The following is a 24,225-nucleotide window of genomic DNA, read 5'->3' as shown; positions in this document are numbered from 1 at the left end:
TCATTTGAAGAGACTGAGAAGAAAGCTGGCACAAGTGTCAAGGAATGGCCAAAAAATTGCAAGTCAGGATCGTGTGAAAGAGAATGTTCTGAAACAAGTATGTCTCTGTTCCAATGAGGATTTAATTTGCATGTTTGCTTACTGCATTTATATTTCCTGTCTTTATGCATGTGTAGATCACATTTCAGTGAATGTACCACTTTGTTAAGAATTGTTTGTATTGTTCATTGAACTGTAACTTTTATATTGGTTACATATAAATGCCTGAGACTAGATGGGATGGCCTGTGCAGAAAGGTATGGAAGTAGTTACGTGATTATTTGCCAGGTTATATCATGACCTTTGCCAGATACAGATTTCTATTGCTGCCATGAAATCATGGTTTATATAAGAGTAGATCATTCTAGGGGTCATCTGAGGAAAGTAATTAGAGGTAGGAATTGTTTCTCTTGAGGGTTCCTTCGTTTGAGATAATCCACGTACAGTAAATCTTCATTATTTTTAAACCTTTATAATTTTTTGCTGTCATTTTTTCATCCTTAAAGGTAAAATTATCCTTGGGTTTAATTAATTAAGCTCTGTGCCGTTAAGACTAGATTGAGGTGAGTGGTCAGATTCATGTCCCTGTGGAATCAGTCATGTGTACCCATTGTATAGGAGGCTGGGTGAGCCCCAGAGTCATTCTGGGTGTTATGGAGATGATAAAATCTTTTGTCCATATTTTGTTTGTGCTGAACAAATTTATTCTAAACAAGATTTAATGTTACATTTCACAGTTTCTGTTGCCTTGGATAAGTATTGAAATGAATGTATAGCATCTAATTTGTACATAAAATGATAGTTTCCTGCTTTTGAAAATAATTCTGGCATGGTAATGTTTGTCTCTATATTTGTTTAATTAAGCACCATGCCTTGAATATCTGTGGCAAGTGGAGATACAGCTCCACACATTCATAACCTCAGTAATGGGTTGATGTGACTGGGCACCTTCATGCCTTTGGTTCTGTACCCCTGGGTAGAGAGCCAGTCTGGATGCTGTACAGAAGATGAAGTATTTTGGCCGTGCCAGGAAGGAAGCCCTGATGCCTTGGCCATCCAGGCTGTAGCCTATCACTATAGTGACAGCTGTCCTGGCTCAAAATCAAAAAGAGCGTGTTTTATAATTCATAGAGATATTGATTTTTCGTACTTTATCCATCGTCTGGTTTTAAGATAACTAAGAAAAACATGACGTTTCGGAAACTGGATCTCAAGGACCCAACAGAATGGGTGTTTTTCCCTCACCTGAGGACAGAAACAGATCCAGTTTCTGAAACGTTGTGTTTTTCTAAGTGATCTTAACACTTTGCAGACCGATGATTTTAATATCTAATCACCCTGGGGACCGGCATTTTTATACCTACTACCCTAACTTTTGCACTGTTCACTTTAAAAATTAATATAAAATGTCCTAATTAATTTTATGAACTAAAATATTTGGAGAACACTTACCAATGCTCCTAGAACTGCTTGAGAGTGTGATATTTCTGGAAACATTCCCCTTTGTGAAGTGGCTTTACACACTTGCAAATGTAGACAGTAATAGTCCTTTTTTTGTGAACTGCGCAAACACGGCATTGCCTAGAAGGATGCTTCCCCTTGGAATGTTTACTCTTCACAATTTTCATGAGGATATGTTTCCAAATATCACCCGAGAGTCGTCCAGGGTTGTCCACATGAGGCCAGCGTGGGGTGGGAATGGACGGGCCCGGTCGCACTAAGACTGTGTCTGCCGCCACCGTGTGGTCTGTAGCTCAGGGTTTTGCCACATTCAGCAGAAATGCCTTGTATTTCAATTTTGAGTGAGGTTTTAGATTTTTGAAAACCAAAAATGATTTGAAAATGGCACAATTTATAAGCCACAAGGCAACTTACTTTGTCCACTTTACTGTTTTCCAAGGAAGAGAATAATAGGCCAAGTAGTGATCGGCTCTATCAACTCCCTTCATGAACATATTATACTCAGAAATACAAACAGGCTTCTTTACCTGTCCATGTCTCCTTTCAACATCAACCATGCTCGAATTGTGAATTGTGGAAATCATATTCACAACAAGAGTATCCCTCCAGGACTGAAGAAGAATATCCCCCTTCCTCCTGAATGTGGTTTCACCACGTTTCAGGGATTTACATTCCTCTTTCAGATCTAGAGGAAGGCCTCTGTTCATCCTAATTGTTCCACAAACACGTACTTTTCTTGAAAGTTGGTATTCTGCAGTTGCCACACTGTTATAATAATTGTCTTGATAGACATGGTAATTTTGATCAAGATAGGGTTCCAAAACGGAAAGAATAGTTTCTTGTAATTTCTTTCCTTCACCAGAATAAAATTCTAGATTTCCAATATAGCCTGTAGTGCTTTCAGTAAATACACGAACAAGTAGGACATACTTTGTAAGTTTCCCAGGATTGCACTACTCACTGACAGCTTGAAGAAATAAAGGCATTTATTTTCCTTTGCGGGTGCATACAGTTACAGCGAGGTCACATAACTGATTAGTCAGCGAACATTCCAGAGGCTTATCACGCAGCTGCAGGCATCAGAGCAATGTATAGTGTGTTGCAAATTATCGTGTTCTAAAAACGTATTAATACGCAACCGGTCCACCACGTTTAAAAGCAAAAAACATATTAATGTGTGCGTGGTCTGCAAAGTGTTAAAACTAGGACGATGGATAAAGTCCGAAAACCCAATATCTCTGTAGGTTATACACCGTCATCAGAATCCTATAGTAACTACTTCTATAATTCATACTTGTTACTAATGCTGATTAGCCATTACTCTTCTTCTGCGTTAGTGAGGTTTTATTGTATTGTGTAGTTGTGCATTGAGAGCCTTGAGATTGACTTCCAGGCAGCAGTGAATTGTCAGAAACAAATTTCCATTGTTCGTGCACTGGAGGATGAGGTACAATATTCCAACAGAAGAAAGTTGCACAGGTGTGTACAATGAGTGGGGAAGGTTTTGTCGCTTTGTTGCATTTGACATCATTCAGAATAATGGCTGGTCATTAACACAAGGGAAGACAGTACAGAATATACATAGGGAAAGCAGAGTGTATGATGGTAATGTGGAAGTAATAGCAATTACTGAAATTTATGAAGTATGTTAGTATTTATTTTGTATGTGGTAGCCAAATCATGCAACACTGACTACTATAATTGGTCATGGTGTGACAAAAAGAAATGTATCTGTTGGTAATGCGAGAAACATATAATGGCCGTTTTGATGCTGTTGCCAATTGAAAAAATTAATGCACTGTTGCATGATGGGACATCTTCCGGTCTATTGGCGTTTACCATGCCACTTTTGTACAGCTTGTCCCTCTGTAGGCGATGGCCAATTTCTTCTGGGGCCCACAATTTTCCCGTGTCTTATCCTTCGGTTCTGGTGGCAGTCCTCCATGGCCAGTTTTGGTCCCTATGCCATTTCTTCAGTTCTCCGACTGGCATCACTGTGGCGTATTCTACGGGGACCTCTCGTCGTTCTGCCACCTCAGGTTTCATGTCCACTGAGGTTGGCTCTTCTTCTGGATGTGCCTCCATTTCTTGGCAGGCCATCGTCCCTTTTCAGGTAATCGATGTCATTTCTTCTTCAGGTTCTCCAACCGGTATTACTTCAGCGTCTTTTATGGGTACCTCTCGTTGTTGGGCCATCTCAGGTTTCCTGTGCACTGAGGTTGCCTCTTCTTCTAGACATGCCTCCATCTCTTGGCAGGCCATCGTCTCTGCATCCATTTCGGGTTTGACTTTGGCCACTATCTCCTTGTGGCTGGTTTTCATCATTTCCTTCAGTTCTCTTCGCTCAGCCTTTTCTGTCAGCCTTCTGGACAGCAACTCTTTATGGTCGGCCTCCGTCTTAGCTTGGTTGGTTCTAATTTCTTCTTTGTCTTTCTTCCTATTGGCCTCCGTTTCTTTCATCATTTCGATTATTTGTTCCATTTTCATATGGCAACAGTGTAAACACACACTTCAGTCTTCAGTTCACATCGTAAATTTGATTATTCGTCGAGGCGTGTTCAAGTTCGTAAACCAATTCTGTCACCAAATTGTCACGTGTTGGGTATATGTCACGCGACAAATAATTTCACGCGTTATTGGATATAGCGAATTTATTGAACAGTCGCTCTCACACTCACACAATTCACAATTTCACAAGTACCACCATCGGCAGTATCACAGTTACATCCACTGGTCTCGGCAACTGCTAGACTTCTGCTACACTCGGTGACTTCATGATCCGCACAATGTCACTCCTGATCACACACTCTCTGGTCACGTACTGCTCAGCCGGCTTTTTATACCATTCTCTGTTGCCTGTGTCAACAGCTGTGTCCCGTGTTACGTCACAGTGGGAAGTGCTATTACGTCACCGCGGGAGGGGGCAGAGTGTTGACTGGCCTATTACTGTAGCAGCGGCAGCGCTCCTAAGCTGTTACATCACCACTGGCGGGGGAGGGGGTGTCCTGCATAGCACAAATACGTCACAATATTATACCTTACCCAGGAAAAGTGTTACCCATGGAGAGAACTGGACGCTTCTAGAACTAGAACCCACCATGCAGGAGTGGCACAGTGCAAGGATAATGCCGTCGGGAAAGTTCGTGCCAGGGACAGTGTGGTACAAGAAACCTGGAAAGGAGGGACGGGAATAAAGAACATATGCGGAAGATGGCCGCTATACCAGAAGAAAAAAGGTGTCAACCAAGGACGCCATCGGAGGGTGTAGATCAGGACAGCGATCGCACCTATGAGTGAGAAGAACTCATAAGAAGACCTTCTTCTAGATTGTCAACGTGAAGATCGCGAAGCGAATAGTCAGATCTTCTCTTAGCCTACGGCAAGACAAGGATTGGACCTTGTGGAGTGGTCAACCCCCTCCAAAAAACGAAAAGTGGAATAGCGCATGGCGGAGGAACCAGTAACACAGAAGCACCAGCCTCCCCGGCTAGAACAAGTGAATGAGTGATGAATGAATGTGAAGCAATGGATCAACGAATGCTGGACCATGGAATTGCTCGAGATGAACAATCCTAAGAAGGGAATGGAGAATGTAATGGCCAGAGAGTAGTCTCTGCAAGAGTAGTAGCCGAAACAACAGGAGATACAGCAAGCACATCCTTGGAAGAAAAGGAATGGGGATGCACAGTTAGGCTGTTCGGGACGAACAGCCTTAAGGAGGGAGCAGTGTGACGTATTTGCACTATGCAGGACAGCCCCTCCCCCGCAAGCCATGACGTAACAGCTTTGGAGCGCTGCCACTACTACGGTAACAGGCCAGTCAACACTCTGCCCCCTCCCACGTTGACGTAACACAGGTCACAGCTGTTGACACAGGGAACGGTATAAAAAGCCGGCTGAGCAGTATGTGACCAAACAGTGTGTGATCAGGAGTGACGCAGTGTGGATTGTGAAGTCGCCGAGTGCAGCAGAAGTCAGGCAGTTGCCGAGAGCAGTGGATGTAATTGTGATACTGCCAATGGCAGTACTTGTGAAATTGTGAATTGTGTGAGTGTGAGAGCAAGTGTTGAATAAATTCGCTATATCCAATATGGCGTGAATTATTTGTCACGTGACAATATACTCATAAAATTGACCTCAGCTATGTTACCCTGGAAATAAAAAAACAGTCTGCTGTCAACGCAACAGTGAAATCTGACCAATAAGACCAGTTTTGAGAAAATCTTTTTGCATTTGGGCCCCTAGTGTGTGTACTGTTATTTACCTGAAGGCTTATCACCCATGCAGGTTTATTAAGGGATGTGTTGTCCCTAAGTTACTGGAATTTAATTTTTGAGAAAACTTACGTTTTCAGATTTGGGTCTCATCTGAAGGCCACCTGTTGTTGGAGTTGCAGTGTTCAGACTCAGTGGGCACTGACCTGGCATGGATAAAACTCCCGGGTCCATGTCAAAAAATTTGCCCCCCCCCCACACACACACACACACACACACACGCACACGCACATGCACACCATATGTGTAGTACATGAGAAAGTAAAAAGGGTGTTAAGTAATTTAGACAAAGTTTGCTTTTTACAAGCAAGTTTATCCCCCTCTCCCAGGCCATCAATTTTTTTCTTTCTTTTTATTTAATTCACTTAGTGGGGGGTGGAGTCCAACTGGGTCCACTCGGCACAGCAGCCACTAATTGGCCTATTGTAGCTTGCCCCAAATGATTATGATGATGGAGAATTTGGTGGAATGAAGATTGGCATGGTAAACCGAAGTACTCGGATAAAACCCGTCCCAGTTCCACTTTCTCCACCACAAATCCCACTTGACCAGACCCGGGTCGCCATGGTGGGAAGCCAGCGACTAACCGCTTGAGCTATGACGCAGACTTTCCAAGCGATCAAGATAGCATCATACTGTTTTGTCAAGTTTAGTATCTTACTATAAATGAGCTGTTTGGTTCTTTTTGATGAAGTTTGGTTTTAAGAATTGTTCTTGAATTTACAATAGGTTTTATGCTAGTAAATAATAGAAGTGTTAATATTTTGCCCTTAAAACCAATTCTATTTTAATCTTGTTTGCTCGTTTCTGCACCACCACCTTCATGATTTATAGTGTCATAAAACAGTTGTCTTCTCTTGCAGGAACACCGGGCTGAGATGGTGCGACAAAATAAGGAGCGCCTATCAAGTGAGAATGATGAGCAGCAGACTGCTTCTTCAGGCTAGTTGGACATGCAGTTATGGAGTTAACTCTGCCCAGCCCCTCCTTCCCTTCTGAGCAAGGAACAAAGCTTGTTAGGCAACGGGATATGGAACGAGTTACCACGAAGACAGACCCTTGGTAAATGGTCGGTTGCCAAGTTATGCAACAGTAAGGAAAGCGGTGTTTCTAGAGACATTGCTTGGCAACGCTCCCAAGAGTTGTTTATTGCTGCATAGCAACCAGCTTGCTTCGGCTCGGCACATCATGGAGAAAAACAGCTTTCTTTACGGTTGCGTAACTTGTCAACTGACCGTTTATCAAGAGTCTGTCTTCATGGTAACTCGTTCCATATCCCGTTGCCCAACAACGGTGTGACATGTCACAGTATATTGTATAACAAAAGGGGCCAGTATAGAGCATCAGTTGATAAAAGAGTTTTGTCATTTAACGCTTTGTTTTGTGACTTGGTATCTTAATATTGTTATGTCTGGTTATTGATGCAGTCTTGATATTGTAAGGTACAGTGAGCTGCCAGTGTTTCTGATGTGCCTGTTGTTACATAACAGTGCTTATATATTGTATTTCATGGTGAGATGAAACCCTGCTTGAAGAAAGATGAGTCTGTATTGTTAAAGTACTAAACTGAAAATGTGTAAAAAATGAGCATAGATGTGAAGACAAGCTAGCTTCTGTGATGGCTTTATGCAGAACAACTATTAATTAGCCAGAATTTGTAGTTTACTGGCATGTTTTTGTCCTAGCAACAAGTTATGCAATGCTTATGTTTACAGTTTACATTAGTAGTTAGATTCAGCCTGAATTTTCTTGTGGGAGGCAAATTGTGGAATGGTTACACTGACTTTCTGATAACACCTGCCAAAGATTTTATAGATGCACAGAGACACTGTTTTAAGTGCCATTATGATTGCAGAGAGGCATCCACCTCTCTGGTAGTTGTAAGTTAATGGGCCTACATAAGTCCAAAAATTCCTGTTCATGCATTTAGTAATAACTGAAGAGAGAGACTGATTATGTACACATGTTTCTAACCATTTCATCCTTCTCACATATTCCCAGTGTCCTCACTAACCACCAGAGGTCATATTCCCTTTTCATACTTGGTAATTCTTATCGCTTTGGACTGAGGTAAGGTCATTCTTGCAGTCTGTTTTTATGTAATTTTGTAAAACATTGTGACATGTCAAACCGTTGGGCAACGGGATCTGGAACGAGTTACCATGAAGACAGGGAAAGCGATGTTTCTAGAGACATTGCTTGACAATGCTGCCAAGAGTTGTTTACTGCTGCGTAACAACCAGCGCGTCACAGAGAAACACTGTTTTCATTACTGTTATGTAATGCAATACTATAGGGTGAAAGAGACAGTGATTTCCTTGAAACTGCACAACCAGCAGTTTTGCTCCCACTGTTATTTTGATGTGCAGAGCTGCCACTTGGAATTCTATATAAAGGAAACAAACTTTTATCTTCATTAAAAAGCAGCTTAATGAATAATGAAAGCTTTGTTCCTTGTGTTTCTCTGTGACGTGCCGAAGCTCACTGGTTGCTACGCGACAATAAACAACTCTTTGCAGTGTTGACCTTTGGAAATACTGCTTTCCTTAATGTTTCATAACTTGTCAATAAACGTTTATCAAGGGTTTGTCTTTGTGGTAACTTTTCACATCCCATTGACCAGCAACGGTTTGACATGTCACAAGATTTTTGCATACGGTTTTGTAATTTTGCCTCTTTTGACATTTGGTTCCAGTTGTTGTATTATGTTCAATTGTGCTTAATAAAGAAGAATTGTAGATTGAATTAACAAGAATAAATGTAGTTCTGACACAAATTCTGTAGTTTTATTTCATGGTATAGTCAACAGAGTGATGATTGTGGCCTGTGCAGTTCCTGAATTCTGATCTTAAGCATGAAGCATCGGTGCTTCTGTAAATAACCTTTAATTAGTGATCAGTTATGTAATTCTGTGACCTTGGAACAGACCAGTAGCACATGAAATTGGTAACAGCATTATTTATTATTTTATGCCAATAAATATTAGTTATGCGGAAGGAAAAGAATGGCATTGATGCACAACTATACATGTTTTAGAATTTTTTCCCGATTTTTCAAATGTGAAGATTTGCTGCGATATTATAGAGAGGTTATGAAGCTCCTCATTATGCTGTTTTCTCCAACCTCCTGTCACTTCATCCCTCTTTGGTCCATATATTCTCCTCAACACCCTGTTATCAAATGCCCTCAGTCTATGTTCCTCCCTTAATGCCAGAGACCAAGTTTCATACACATACAGAACCACAGGCAAAATTTAGTTTTGTACATAATTTTTATTTTTTTTGGACAGCAGACGAGAAGACGAAAGATTCTGGACTGAATGGTAGCAAGCATTACCCGAGTATTAAAAGTATACAAAGTAAATAATTGTACGTGTAGAATGCACTGATAGAATGAATGATGCCAATTGTTGCTGTTGTCATGCAAGACGAATTTTACAGGTCCCCTCCCTCCTGCTTAAACTTATTCTCCTTTGTCCATACTTGATAGCGTGTCATACCATAATGTAACAGATTTGATCAACGTGTTGCCAGGCAACACCTCTGTAAACACAGATGCAACAACAGAGGAAGGTGTATTTTCAGTTTCTGACAGATGCACCAGTAGAATGGCTGGATAGCGATCATGTGATATATTTTTACTGTAGGTCCATGTGTGTTCCATGGCTATATAAGTAAGTGACAGAATTCATTCAGTGCAGTTTTGAGTTATGAGTAGTGGCGGAAACACACAAACAAGTCAGTTCTCAGTAGGAGATAGCCACGGGAAGTTTGTAGTGGAAGAAGAATTAGAAGTTGCCCTGTGAAAACTTAACATGTGGTTAGAAAGCTATTTATGTGTAATATTTGGAAGTCAAAGAAAAGTTAAAAGTCAGCCTGTGAAGACTTTATTTATGTGTAATTCAGTGAGAATGTTATAGTTCTTATGTTATAAGTCTGAAGACTAGTGCAGATAGAACGAAGAGATATGTATGTAATGGGTGGGTCAAGGCCGCGCCATAGCTCAAGCAGTTAGTCACTGGCTTCCCACTGCGACAGCCCGGGTTCGATCCCGGGTCTGGTCAAGTAGGATTTGTGGTGGACAAAGTGGCGCTGGGGCAGGTTTTCTCAGAGTACTTCGATTTCCCCTGCCAGTCTTCATTCCACCAATTGCTCCACAATCACCCTCACCTATCATCCGAGGCTGGTACAATAGGCCAGAAGTGGACACAGTACAAGGGACTTAGTCCCACCCCCCCAAAAAAGGGGGTGGGCCATAAAAACTGGCCCCCGCACTGCCACTTTCAATGGATGTATTGTGCTTCCCCTTGGTTTAGCCCTTTATTAATTCTACACCTTTACTAAAGTGTAGGATCCTGTTAATGGGGCATCATAGAAGTCACTTGATTCCATAAAAACTGACCCAAGTGACGAAATCTTCAATAAACTATGGTGTCACAGTTACACAGGATGTATGCGGCTGATTCGTTTTCCTGTAGGCACCTCTCACAAGTAGTGTTATCTGTCAGTCCCAACTTGAAAAGGTGTCCAGTAAGTAATCCTACCACCCATCTTAGATGATCTCAATATATATGAGACAAACTCCGTCGTCTTAAGTGCAACAATTAAATTGTTGCACTTAAGACGGAGTTTGTCTCATATATATTATGTGAGTGTAACAGGATGCTTAAATATAATATTAGATGATCTCCGTTTAATCTTAGCAGATCCTTCGTTCTTCTGGCCAAGGGTCCTGATATATAAAGGGCAGTCAAATGAAAACAGGTCACCGTGCATAACTCAGATGGTGCGCAAGTTGGTAACACTGTAATTTGCTTACGGTATGAACATCTGGTGGGGACTCTGGAAAGCACAGTAACAACGTGACCTTGCACACTAGTCATTTGTTTATTGTGCTGGAAGTAAGGTTAGCACTGTGTGTGTGTGGTCATCCAACATCAGTAATGGAGGTGGGTAAAGAAGAACAGGGAAGTGAGGTGCCCATTTTGACTGCTGAAGGAGTAGGAGGATGAGAAATCCATCATTTACGGCGAACACAGCATGTCACGTTCATGTGTGCTGGAGTGGCATAAGAGCTTCCGAGAGGGGCGTGTGTCACTGTGAGATGATGCTTGCCCAGGACAGGGTCCTGTTATTGCTGCGTTGGATGGTCATATCCGGGCAAACCGACAGATCACTGTACAAGGAATTACAATTATTTACGTAACATCAAACTAACTTGTGAGTGACATGAAGCTATTAAATTGAACTACAAAAAAACTCGCATGCCATGTTATAGTTGTCCTTAGATTTTCAAGCACTATACATGACACATGAATGGCAAGCGCTGATGTAACATGGCTGACTGTGCATTCTGGTATAAGCCGACTAAATAACTACTAAAATGCAGTACCTGCTTTATAGTAATTGTTCAAAGTGCCCTCCGCCAGCTGCAATGCAGTTTTCGGCACACATCTTGAGGGATTGGGTAGCAGAAGCAATATTGCCTGGATGGTGACGTGTGTGTTCTGCCGCTGCAAAAATACGATCCCGCAGTGCTTCTTGTGAATTGACCTCAGTTTCGTATACTAATGTGGGGGAGTCCCATCATGTTGGAAGTATATTTGGCTCCTTATCGTTAACGGTATGTCTTCGATCAAACATGGTAACTCATTCCTCAGGAAGGCTTTATATGTGTTTCCAGTTAAATTGATTTGAAACACAAAAGGTCCGATCAACTGTTCCCAAGTACACCACACCATACATTCACAGAAGATCTCTTTTGGAATTTCATTTCCATTATCTCATGTGGATTATTATGGGACCACGTATGCACATTTTGTAAATTATTTACACCATCCTGGGTAAAAGACGCCTCATCACTGAATAAAATGATGCTTAACAGTTCGGGATGAGCTTTTATCCAGTGGCAGAAGTCCATACGCTGAGCATGGTCGCCTGGTTGCAAATGTTGTACACTTTGATCATGGTAAGGATACAACTCTTCATCATGTAAAGTTCACCACACCTGCATACATGATACGCCAATGCGAGAGGCCATTCTATGAGTGGACATATGCGGACTTCTCTGAACCATCTCAAGAATATTCTCTCATGTTTCTCATTCGTATATCCTCCCTTTCAGAGTGCACAGAAACATTCGGAAGAGAACCAGTATCATGCAACGTCTGGTGAATTCACGTAAATACACTTTGAGTTGGAATCCTTCGATCGGGAAAACGCCTCTGGTATTCTTCAACAGCAGCACGTGCATTGCCACTGCAAAATCCATACACAAAATGCGTTATCACAATATTCCACGTGTGAAAACACAAAAGGCATTTCAGCAACTTTGAACAACTAATTTACCAACCATTCACAACGAGGCCACAACATACCCTAAAGGTAGCACATAAGCTTACGTNTTTCAGAGTGCACAGAAACATTCGGAAGAGAACCAGTATCATGCAACGTCTGGTGAATTCACGTAAATACACTTTGAGTTGGAATCCTTCGATCGGGAAAACGCCTCTGGTATTCTTCAACAGCAGCACGTGCATTGCCACTGCAAAATCCATACACAAAATGCGTTATCACAATATTCCACGTGTGAAAACACAAAAGGCATTTCAGCAACTTTGAACAACTAATTTACCAACCATTCACAACGAGGCCACAACATACCCTAAAGGTAGCACATAAGCTTACGTCTAATGTGAATCACCACACTCAAGGACAAACATTGATAAGACTTGTCAGCTGACAGGTAGTGCGTGGACTTGCCAGAAGATTACACTTTTCTCTGGCCATTATCCCTGTAACCATTGAACTTTGGACATAGGTGTTTTGGGTTATATCGGCATACTTTAAAATAAGGGACACCCTCCTAAAGTCTAGCACATTCCTCCTGGGACATCCTGCATATATACATATATCAAAGCAGCTTCACAGACATCTTGTACATTTGTAAATAATATACATCTGTTATAGTTTTACGTGGTTGTCTCTTGGAACATCGACATCCCACAAGTATTTCAATTGAGACTCTTCTGTAGTAGTACTGTTTACCAGAGAAGCATTTTGTTTCCTTATCAAGGAGGCAGAATACAGAAATCTATTACAGAGAATCAGGAGTAATGTGTCAGTAAAACTGATGAAATATCCACAGGCATTTACAAAATAACAAACATTTATGGAAAGGAAATGTATTAAGCACAGATTATAAGACAATAAATGATCTGGCCAAAAAGGAACTGAATCAAATACAGAAAAGATAAGAACTGTGATATATTAATAGAGTTGCATAAAAAGAACAACTATGAGATTCAATTGCACAATTTACAACATAATTGGAACAAATAGTTCACACTGTAAAACATAAAGCATCTATGATTTTAAAATTTCCTTGGGGCAAGCTATGTAGTTCTGTCGTCTCTATATCTTCCCTGGAGACAACAGTCCCACTGTAATCATATTCTATTAGAGACACCATAATCCTGCCCCCTTCAGCCTCCTGTTTCAGGAGATCATCTTCTTTGACGCACAATGGTTGGCTGGCTTTCTCGGTCAATTTCTTGGGTGTAGTGTCCACTGTTAGAAGCCGGAAGAAGCCATTCTCATCTCGCTTGTACCTGCAACAGTTGAGTTGGGTTACAATAATAAATCCATTACCTCCAAGGTTCCAGCAAGATACACCACAGAACTATTTCGAGACAGACTCCAAACAACTGGGTCCCACAAATTCCACACTCAGAAAACACTATACTTATATGTCTAAAACTATTAAGTTTTATGTCACTTGTAATGATCTTCTATCTGAAGGAATGTGGTTGTAGTTTTCATCTCATAATCAAACTCATACTTTCAGAAGGAAGTTTTTATGAAACGAAGCTCCATCTGGAATCAACAGTCCAGCTGATTATGAGGAGTTCTGATCAGAATTCATAAAGCCCACTTTGTTATTTCATATGTTGCTGGTCCTACAGATCTATTACTATTATTACTGTACACAACTTATTATGTACAAATTCTGTCTACCTTAAATCTGTTGAATGCGGCCTTAAATTTCACACCAATGTCCAGGTTTGTAACTGCTGACTTACAATATTCCGTATTTAATGTGTGGGTATTGCACCTTGTACAAGAAGTTCCCCTGGGTAATGAAGGTCTTTGTTCCTATTATGCACAAAACTGCCATTCAGCTCACTTCAAAAAAGTTTAGTATAACTGTCAATCTTTAGTCTGTGTTGAAATCTCAAATTTTCCCTCGATCTACTATGTAAAACCACTAATAAAAACTCTCTTAAATAACATAGAATATCAACAGTTTTTGGTTTCTTTTTCTAAATCCAGAAACTGTCATGCCCTTAATGGAATATTGGTTGAATCCAATAATGTAATGTACTTTCCATCATCCTATACTCTGTAATCATGGTTCATAATTGTGTGGCACGGGAACAGCCAAACTTATCATTGTGGCATATGTTTGAATTTAGATGGAACATCAGGGATACTCAATTCTATGCTTACTGTTTCTTGGATGACACCCACATTTTCAAGAAAAACTGATCATTTTCTTAGAGTGCCATAAATGCCTGAACTGTTTCTCCACTATTTCATGTGCCTCCAGGGTGTGACAATTAATTAGACACAATGGCAACTTTACATTACGCAATTAACTACTGAATCACTGTATGTAGGTATGATAAATTTTGTGTAGTCAAATGGATTGTAATTGTATCCGTGCAGTTTGAATGAAAATGGTTTCAGGATATAAATTATAATCATAGAAACATTGTGAACGCGTGGGGTTATATCTGAGAAATGTAAAGTTATGAAAATTTACATTAGCATAACTTTTTCACAACTATACACCGTCAGATCAGTAGAATTATACTGGGGGCAAAAAGTGCTAAAGTTAGAAAGTGCCACAAATTCTTCCTGTAATGTATGTATTCTTGTGGGAATGTAGTGCTCACACCTACATCACAGGCTTAGTGATTTCTGTGGCAAGGTTACAGTGCAATGTTATTCTCACACAGACAAAAGTAACTTCTTGTGATCTGAACCAACCTAAATCTGCAGTGGCCTGGGGGCCTGCAGACGCTGTGCTGAATATAAAGGTGTTTCGTCAGCTGGGAGCCACGTTGGAACAGGCTGTCACATATGTGGCAGCAGTACTGCAGCAGATCACATCCAAGGTGGTACTAAAACACCAACAGCATAAAGCAACATGTTATTATGATTTCATGCAGAAATTAACTTTCAGATCGATGATGAAACACAATAGTAAACATACAGCAGAAATTCCGTCAGTACAGATATTTTAAAATCCCTCTTTCCATTCACTTCTATCAGGAAATCTGATCGTGAAGGGTCTATCATAAACATGTTTCGGTAGCATTTTATCAGATCCCATCTGTAGGATGGGTTCTCTTTTCATGACCCGAGTCATGTATGCATGTCCAAAACCTTCGGATTTAGGTCTCCATTGATCATTGGAACATAATCTGTAATTTTCTAACTTAACCTCTGCTTCCATCTGCAAATACAGTGGAGAGAGTACTAGTAGGATTTCCATTGCAGCTGTTGGAACTGTCCTCATTGCTCCCGTAATTCCCAAGCAGGATGTCCTATGCAGTTTGCTAAGTTCTGCCTGACTTTTTTTGAGTTTGACTGTAGTATAGTGGCGGCATAGGTAATTATGGGTCTTACTACAGCAGTGTATATCCAATATACCACCATTGGTGTCAGTCCCCAAGTTTTCCCAAACGTGCCTCTGCATGTCCAGAAGGCCTTATAGGCCTTATTAAGAGTAGTACCGGCTTTCATCATATAACTTGCGGCATCAGTCACAAAGAACAATACGTGCTCATACTGAATGCCATTCGGCCATAGTAAATTCATGGAATTGATAAAAAATTCGGAAACTGCGGAGCTATTTGCGGTTTCAAATTGCTCTACTGCAAGAAGATATGGGGTAGATTGTTCATTCTTATTAAGGGATCCAACTATACAATTTGCAATAAACCGTCCCTCACAATCTTGTGTTTCGTCGATTGATACCCACACAAAACTATATTGAATCTTATCTCTAATGCTTTAAATTGTAAGATCGTAACACTGCTTCACGTAATTTTTGCGCACAGTAGATTCATCCGGCCCATTGCACTGTGTATACTTCTCTATGAAGTTTATCAGAGTAGGACTGGTTAGTTCCACGGCGGAATATCTGCCGCTAAAAATACTTTGCATAAATCAAAGGGAAACTGTGAAAAACTATTATTAGAAAATTCACAAAGCAATTTTTGAACAGGGGCACTTTTCGTGAATTTAATTTTAATATTTACAAATAAATAAGATTCTTTAGTGAAATTACAAAATGTTTTAGAGGGGTTTTAAAAGTTTGTTATCAATTGTCTTTAACCTCTGTAATAAAAACAAAACCCCTCTAAAACAGTTTGTAATTTCACTAAAGAATCTTATTTATTTGTAAGCAACTACATACCTGATTGTTCAACATGTTTGTCGTGAAACAAGGCCTCGAGGCGTATTCGTGTAACGTCACTTTATTACTCAACTGCAGAACCGTCCAACCGTCCGTGCTGGCTACCCACTGGCTTCTGACATCACTGCCACAGCCGATGTATATATAACGGACAAGTGGGAAACGTGGCACATATACTGTTACGTCACAGAGGGGAATTGTTTGCCGACTCGTTGCCTAACAGTAGCAGCAGCTCCACTGCTGTTGTGTCAGAGTGGGGAAGTGTTTACTATCTCGGCAAATAACACGTAACAACTAGTAGAGCTAACGCATATGCAGTCATGGATCATAAGTAGATGCCAGATTTTAATGCAAATGCATATTTCTTTCTTGCAACCAGAAAGTATGCTCGTTTGGATATATTGTGACGTGTTGCTCTATATATGATGCCCCCCCCCCCAGCCGTGACGCGCCGAGCGGAGCCGAAGTTAGTCGAGTCCCAGCATCGTGGTAGCTATGCAACGCGAGTCAACAGCGGTGACGTCACCAAGGGATACCGCGGTTGCTAGGCAGCAGTAAACAACTCCGGACAGCGTTGCTAGCAACACGGCACCACACAACAATGGTGCCTATTACGTGGCTGTTTTCTGTGTTGTCCGGAACGAGGCTAGATACGGAGCAGCGAAGACAATTCACAGTTAGTTCCGAGTTAGTTCCGAGCAAGCCTACGAGTCAGAGTGTGTGATCAACAGTTCTCAAGGCAGCAGCTACGAGTTACGGACGCGTGTGCAAGAATCAGTGATAGTTCGTGATAACCAAGTAATAATTGGGAGTGTGTAACACAGTGACACTTGTATAGCTCCCGTACTGTGAATCGTGTAGACTACTGACAATAGAGCGAATTGAATATTGCGAATAGGGTTATAAAGTGTGAAACCCCGCAACAGTGTAAGCAGATTATTGCAAATAGGATTATAAAGTGTGAAACCCCGCAACATTGTTATAATTAATTGTAGCCGAGATTTGTAGGTTGTTGAATAAACCAATTAACAATCTCTACGGCGTCTTCAGTAACAAAACACGTTACAATATGTATGAAATACTTAATTTCTTATATTTTCGGCATGGTTCGATGGTGCATATTGTGACATGTTGCTCAACGGAGAACCCCTCCCTACCCAGCAGCAACGTGGCAGCTCAGGCCACAGTGACGTGGCGGATGAGTCAGCGCTCCCTCCCCCCCTCCGCGGTGACGTAACGCGCAACGCTACGTACCCGTAACCAACTTCCAACAGCGTTGCTACGTAACAGGCAACAGCGAACGGAATAAAAGCCGGCTGAGCAGTAAGCGTGAGTTAGTTGAAATGTGGCCATCGCCGAGTTCAGTTCAGAGTTAGTTCCGAGCAAGCCTACGAGTTGAGTTGGAATATAACAGCCGTCGCGGAAAGAAGAACCGGACGTGTGTGTAGTTGTGTAATTGGGAGTGTGTGATACAGGGACACTTATGTAGCTCCCCTACTGTAAACGTATAGACTACTGAAGGCAGAGTGAATTGATTTGTGAATAGGGTTATAAAGTGTGAAACCCCGCAACAGTGTAAACAGATTATTGCGATTAGGGTTATAAAGTGTGAAACCCCGCAACTGTGTGATAATTAATTGTAGCCGTTACTTGTAGGTTGTTGAATAAACCAATTAACAATCTCTACGGCGTCTTCAGTAACGAAACACGTTACAATATAAATGCTTATTTCGCCTGTTTTGCGAGTAAGCATCATATTCTCGAAGATCTCTATTTATACTGCATATTTCTTTTTAAAATGTTTATCGTATATATTTTTTAATTTTATGTCCAAACTTTCAATCATGGTCGTGTGTATACAATTTTTCTTTTCCGTATTAGAACATGTTGCATATTTGACTCAACATTTCGTCATGATTCATGTTTCCTGATGATTCCCTCTACTCGTAACTTGCCTCATCCGCGTACCATCAAAGTGGCCGCGAAGAGATTAGTCGGAAGCGTTCACATGTAGCAGCAATCAATGTAATACTATTCAACCGATAAGGGACTTCACTTATTTATTTCCGAAGTCTCCACGAGGTTCGTTACGCTTCTTCATTTGAAGCTGGGGACGATTTACATTAGTGGTGACTAGTCTGTAGTTAAGTTTGTTTAGCTTTCTGTAGTCATGCCGAAAGTGAAAGTAAAGTCAGGAAACTAAATTACAGCTGTATCAGCGGGAGTTCGAAGGAGAGATGATAAGTATGGATAACGAAATTCTTTATTGCCTAGCGTGTGAGGAAACGGTTTTGAAAAACGCATCCAAATTCTTCAGCATTTGAACACTAATATACACAAAGAGAATATTAAAATTAAATTCACGAAAAGTGCCCCTGTTCAAAAATTGCTTTGTGAATTTTCTAATAATAGTTTTTCACAGTTTCCCTTTGATTTATGCAAAGTATTTTTAGCGGCAGATATTCCGCCGTGGAACTAACCAGTCCTACTCTGATAAACTTCATAGAGAAGTATACACAGTGCAATGGGCCGGATGAATCTACTGTGCGCAAAAATTACGTGAAGCAGTGTTACGATCTTACAATTTAAAGCATTAGAGATAAGATTCAATATAGTTTTGTGTGGGTATCAATCGACGAAACACAAGATTGTGAGGGACGGTTTATTGCAAATTGTATAGTTGGATCCCTTAATAAGAATGAACAATCTACCCCATATCTTCTTGCAGTAGAGCAATTTGAAACCGCAAATAGCTCCGCAGTTTCCGAATTTTTTATCAATTCCATGAATTTACTATGGCCGAATGGCATTCAGTATGAGCACGTATTGTTCTTTGTGACTGATGCCGCAAGTTATATGATGAAAGCCGGTACTACTCTTAATAAGGCCTATAAGGCCTTCTGGACATGCAGAGGCACGTTTGGGAAAACTTGGGGACTGACACCAATGGTGGTATATTGGATATACACTGCTGTAGTAAGACCCATAATTACCTATGCCGCCACTATACTACAGTCAAACTCAAAAAAAGTCAGGCAGAACTTAGCAAACTGCATAGGACATCCTGCTTGGGAATTACGGGAGCAATGAGGACAGTTCCAACAGCTGCAATGGAAATCCTACTAGTACTCTCTCCACTGTATTTGCAGATGGAAGCAGAGGTTAAGTTAGAAAATTACAGATTATGTTCCAATGATCAATGGAGACCTAAATCCGAAGGTTTTGGACATGCATACATGACTCGGGTCATGAAAAGAGAACCCATCCTACAGATGGGATCTGATAAAATGCTACCGAAACATGTTTATGATAGACCCTTCACGATCAGATTTCCTGATAGAAGTGAATGGAATGAGGGACTTCAACCTGATAGAAAGGGGGGCTAATCTGGTATACAGATGGTTCCAAGATAAATAAAGGCACTGGAGTTGGAGTGTATTGCGATGGAACGAGGCGGTCGCATACCTTTGGCCTTGGTCAGTACACAACAGTATTCCAGGCAGAAGTGTATGCCATTAAGGCATGTGCAGTTGAGAATTTAGATAGGAACTATAGAAATAGGAACATCTATATTCTATCAGACAGTCAAGCTGTAATTAAAGCACTTGGTACACACCAAATCACTTCAGAATTGATTTAGGACTGCCACCAATCCCTCATACAACTGGCCAGACATAAGAGTAAAACTGATATGGGTGCCAGGTCATGAGGGTGTTGTAGGGCATGAAACCGCAGATCAACTGGCAAGAAGAGGATCTGAACAGCCGTTAATAGGACCTGAACCAGCACGCGGCATCTCAGTAGGAGAGTATTGCTGGGAATGAAACCACAGGTCAACTGGCAAGAACAGGATTTGAACAGCCGTTCATAGGACCATAACCAGCTTGCGGCATCTCAATTGGAGTTGCCAAAAAAAGCAATCAGGGACTGGACTGATAGAAACCATAAAGAAACTGGAATCCATAATTGGACTCAAATAGGCAAAGGGTTTTAATATATCAGGACCCTCGGCCAGTAGAACGAAGGATCTGTTGAAATTAAGCGGAAATCAACTAAGACGGGTGGTAGGATTACTTACCGGACATTGCCACCTGAAAGGACACCTTTTCAAGTTGGGACTGACAGATATTGCTGTTAGAATGAATATTACAGACGAGCAGGGAAGAAGAACTTACCTGAAACTCCCTTTGTAGCTGGGTGGCCTGACCTAGTGACGGCGGTGATATTGTTGTCCCTGAAAATGACCCTCTGTTGGAAGGGTCGGAAGCCTGGTGAAGCTCTCGTCGCTGAGGACTAGTCAGGGCTAGTACCAGCCTTCTTCCTTGCAGCAGCCCTATGATAGCGAGCCGGCGGGATGCTGGGCGAAGTTTTGTAGTAATGTGCTAGCCGGTGCTAGTGGCGGCGTCGCCGGCTGGCGGGCAAAGCTCGTACAACGGCTGGTTGGCCGTTGAGCACCGGCGATCACTGGCGGAGTCACTGTTGTGGTCTTCTCTTGATGCAAGCGTAGTTGTGTTTTTTTTAATGCTAGTGGGTTCGGACTAAGTCCCTTGTACTGCAGCCACATCTGGCCTATTGTACCAGCCCCAGATGATGGGTGAGGGTGATTGTGGAGCAATTGGTGGAATGAAGATTGGCAGGGGAAACCGAAGTACTCGGAGAAAACCTACCCCAGCGCCACTTTGTCCACCAAAAGTCCTACTTGACCAGACCCGGGATCGAACCCGGGCCGCCGCGGTGGGAAGCCAACGACTAACAGCTTGAGCTATGGCGCGGCCTGTTGTGACTGATACTAAGGTATCTGACGGCCGCATCTTTATGGTTTTGCCGCTAGGCGGCGCACCAAACAATGGGCGTTGGAGCTTCCGGGGTAAGCGCTGATTGTGTAGCACTTGCTTCACTGTGGGAAGTTCCCACAGAATATTTCCACTGAAATTTATACATCAGGACATTTTTATTAATTTAAGCTCTCATGCATATCTGTTTCTGAAGAATCTGGAGGAATTTACAGTATTGTTCTACAAATCTGAAGAGCATAGCAACTGACACACAGTATTTGTTCTTTGCCTCATTGTTCAGGCGTTGGTTGCTGGAAGGGTTGCACCATCACCACATTCTGACATAGATCATTAGAATGTTTTTAGATTTTGTTTTTAGCATGCATTGAAACCAGAATCACCATACTGACAATTTCATTGAACATACACATTGCCCACTCAAGGTAGGACATACCCCCAAAGATATTCGGGCAACAGTAGCCAGGGCTGTTAATAACGGTGCACAAAGCAACCATTTCCCGGGCTAAGATCCGGGACTTCTGCTCGCGTACTATAAAGCTGACTATAATTTCAGACTGGCAGTGATCCATGAACTGCTGAGTGAGAAACAGTAACTGGGCTTACATAACTGATGAATCGGGAGCCAGGATAGCGCAGTCAGTATAGCGAGTCCCCGTAGGATAAAAACATATTCAATTCCCCACGTCATCCAGACCGGCTCTGGGTTTCACCCAACCTCCTATTCAATTCGTACCGAGTGTAATGCGGCCGGAGCTTGAAGCTGACCACTCACTTCCAATTAGTGCTGAGGTCAAGAAAATGTGGACCCGTATATCCCCTCCCCCATACGCCTTCATGGTGTAGTGCTTAATTAGTTAAGCACAGGGAAAACTTTACATTACCCTGTGCCGTTTATGAGACACCCCGGGAATTTGCCTGGAACCACTGAGGAAACCAATGAAAATTCTAACTAGTTATTTTCCAAGTGCGAATCGTATGCATTCAAGCCAAGCCATTTTTCTGGAACTCCCGTCCTAAGTGTCCTGTAGGAACAAGGTGCATCGCCGTCTCTTGAAACACTTGAAAAACTTCCTCTGCAATATTTGCTAAAGACCACTGGTATAATGCCTGTTGAGAAATTAGCGGTGAGTCATATCATTTCTATACATTCTCATTCTATTAATTTTCCCTGCTGTCTCTCGTATTCCTTCCTAGTCCAACATGTTATCGAGTGTTACGCTGAGGACGACATTTAAGTCTATACTCGAAGAATAACGCAGAAATAGCTGTGAAACTTTGCCACTGTATATGTACATACATTTTGCATACCCTCATCAAAATGTCAGTACCGACAGAACAGACCAGATGCTCTGAAAACAGAAAACTGCTCGCTCGTGAACTATTACATCGTTTGTGTTCGTGCTACGTGCTGACGCTCCAAAATTTTTTTCGGTAGCCAGAAATTGCGATGTTACTTTAGAAGCCTTTGATTGTGGCTTTCAGCACAGAAACTGTGTGGCATCACATGGTAGTGCGTAGATGAATAGGCAAGGATTTTAAAGGGAGCAGTCATGATCTGATCGAGGTATTATCCCGACATTCGCATGGAATGGCTGAGAAGAAGCACGAGAAACTGTGCCCCGGCCGAGATTCGAACAGAGCACCTTCCGAACACAAGTGGAGATCGTTACCTCTAGCCCAACCTATTCGGTTATAAACCTTGACTCACGATTTGCGATATTGTAAATGCCATATAATAATAACAATAATAATAAATTAACAGTAAAAATTACCCTGTAACAAGCCATGGAGACCCACAGGGTTATGAGGCGTCGAGGCTTCCACATTTTCTAGACAATCGGCTCACAGATGGCGGTCAGGTTGTCAACCTTACACGCCGGCTGCCTTTTGTCCCCAGAAAGATCCCTGGTACTCATTTCTGTTAGAGGCTCAGTCGAGCCCAGGGCCATGGTGATGATGGAAGGATTAGGTCAATTGAAAAATCCAATGACAACGAGATTCGAACCCACTACCTACTGGCCTGTAGCATAGTACCTCAACCAACTACACTACCGCATGCCCTATAATAATAATCTGTATATAAAGTGTTTGAGATTGTGTGTATGAATGGATGTGATTAGTTATCTTTTATTTGTATCAACTACTGATATCATGAAAGAAATATATGAGTCATTTTGTGCTTATTCTTTATGTTGTGACCTTATCCACTATGAGGAAAATAAATAGATTAAAGAATGCCGCATTTTTACGCACGTGTTTTGCATGACCGTGAAACAACTCGTACACAGAGAAGTTCCCGAATTGTAGCTGCTTTAAAATGAAGTGGCAAGGAAGTCACTGTAAGGTAGAATAGGAATGACGTCTGCAGGAACAAAGATAATTGCATAATAAACATTCTGGCACTGATTCACTGATACACTTATTGTGCCGGTAGATGAATCGTTATGATTACAATAGGCTGGAACAGACAGTTCCGATTGGGAAAATGTGCACAGAATTTTGGTGGGTAACTTAGGTAGCAGACACTCAAATTTAAAAAACGAGATGAAGGGAATATAATATTGAAACAGATTTTAAGAAAATACGTTAGGGGGGTAGGAAATTAATGGCAGTGACTCAAATTCGTGTGCCGAGTGGTCAGTGTGGGTTAGTTTGGTAGTCGCTAAGTTTAGTTTTCCGTTAGTGAGTGTGTTGCTCGTATTACTTTCGGGGTACGAGGAAGAAGCCGATGTCAGCAGGTAAAGTTGTTTCCTCGTGCAGACCGGTGAGTCAGTAAGTTCTGATCTAGGAAAGAAAGTTGCATGTCGCCTGCCTGCTGAGTAATGACACACGATTTGTTTACAGGTGGCAGCTAACACGTGGCTCGGTTGCCTGCTTGTCTGTTACTGCAAGAACAAATGGAAGAGGCTAGGTCGAATATGAATCCACTATCCTTTATCCAAGATTAAGAGAGCAGCTTTCCGGAGTTTCGGTGAGACGGTATGTCAAAACGTACGTCACAGTATGTTGGTCAGTAACCCTACCCCCATATCCAACCGTCTCTGGTTCGAATATCAGCCTACATTAAAATATTATGTGAAATTTTTACTGTTGGGTCAGATTATTTTGAAGGACAACTTGTGTGGAGATCAGCTTCTGGGTGTGTTAGACTGGCAGATTGCTCAGATACA

The 24,225-nt window shown here is 41.6% G+C and overlaps 1 protein-coding gene and 1 long non-coding RNA gene across 8 annotated transcripts in view; one reads left to right on the top strand and one right to left on the bottom strand.

Annotated features, from left to right (window-relative positions):
* Positions 1-8,551, top strand: part of LOC111868679 (stathmin) — a 114,870-nt gene extending 106,319 nt beyond the window's left edge. For all 7 annotated transcript variants that reach the window (XM_023859559.2, XM_023859557.1, XM_023859558.1 and 4 more), the window contains one exon: positions 6,638-8,551. In XM_023859559.2, the coding sequence (XP_023715327.1) occupies positions 6,638-6,721 (84 nt within the window). In that variant the 3' untranslated portion in view covers positions 6,722-8,551. The remainder of the gene's footprint in view (positions 1-6,637) is intronic.
* Positions 8,552-12,941: 4,390 nt separating this feature from the next.
* Positions 12,942-20,842, bottom strand: LOC111868677. Its single transcript, XR_002843545.2, has 3 exons — positions 20,435-20,842; positions 14,825-14,958; positions 12,942-13,383 (listed from the first exon to the last, which is right to left on the bottom strand). It is a non-coding gene; the product is annotated as an uncharacterized LOC111868677 (long non-coding RNA).
* Positions 20,843-24,225: the final 3,383 nt, after the last annotated feature.

Source organism: Cryptotermes secundus, unplaced genomic scaffold (genome assembly GCF_002891405.2).
Source record: "Cryptotermes secundus unplaced genomic scaffold, Csec_1.0 scaffold857, whole genome shotgun sequence".
NCBI lineage: Eukaryota > Metazoa > Arthropoda > Insecta > Blattodea > Kalotermitidae > Cryptotermes > Cryptotermes secundus.
The sequence above is the reverse complement of the archived record's forward strand: the minus strand, read 5'-3'. Positions and strand labels throughout refer to the sequence as shown.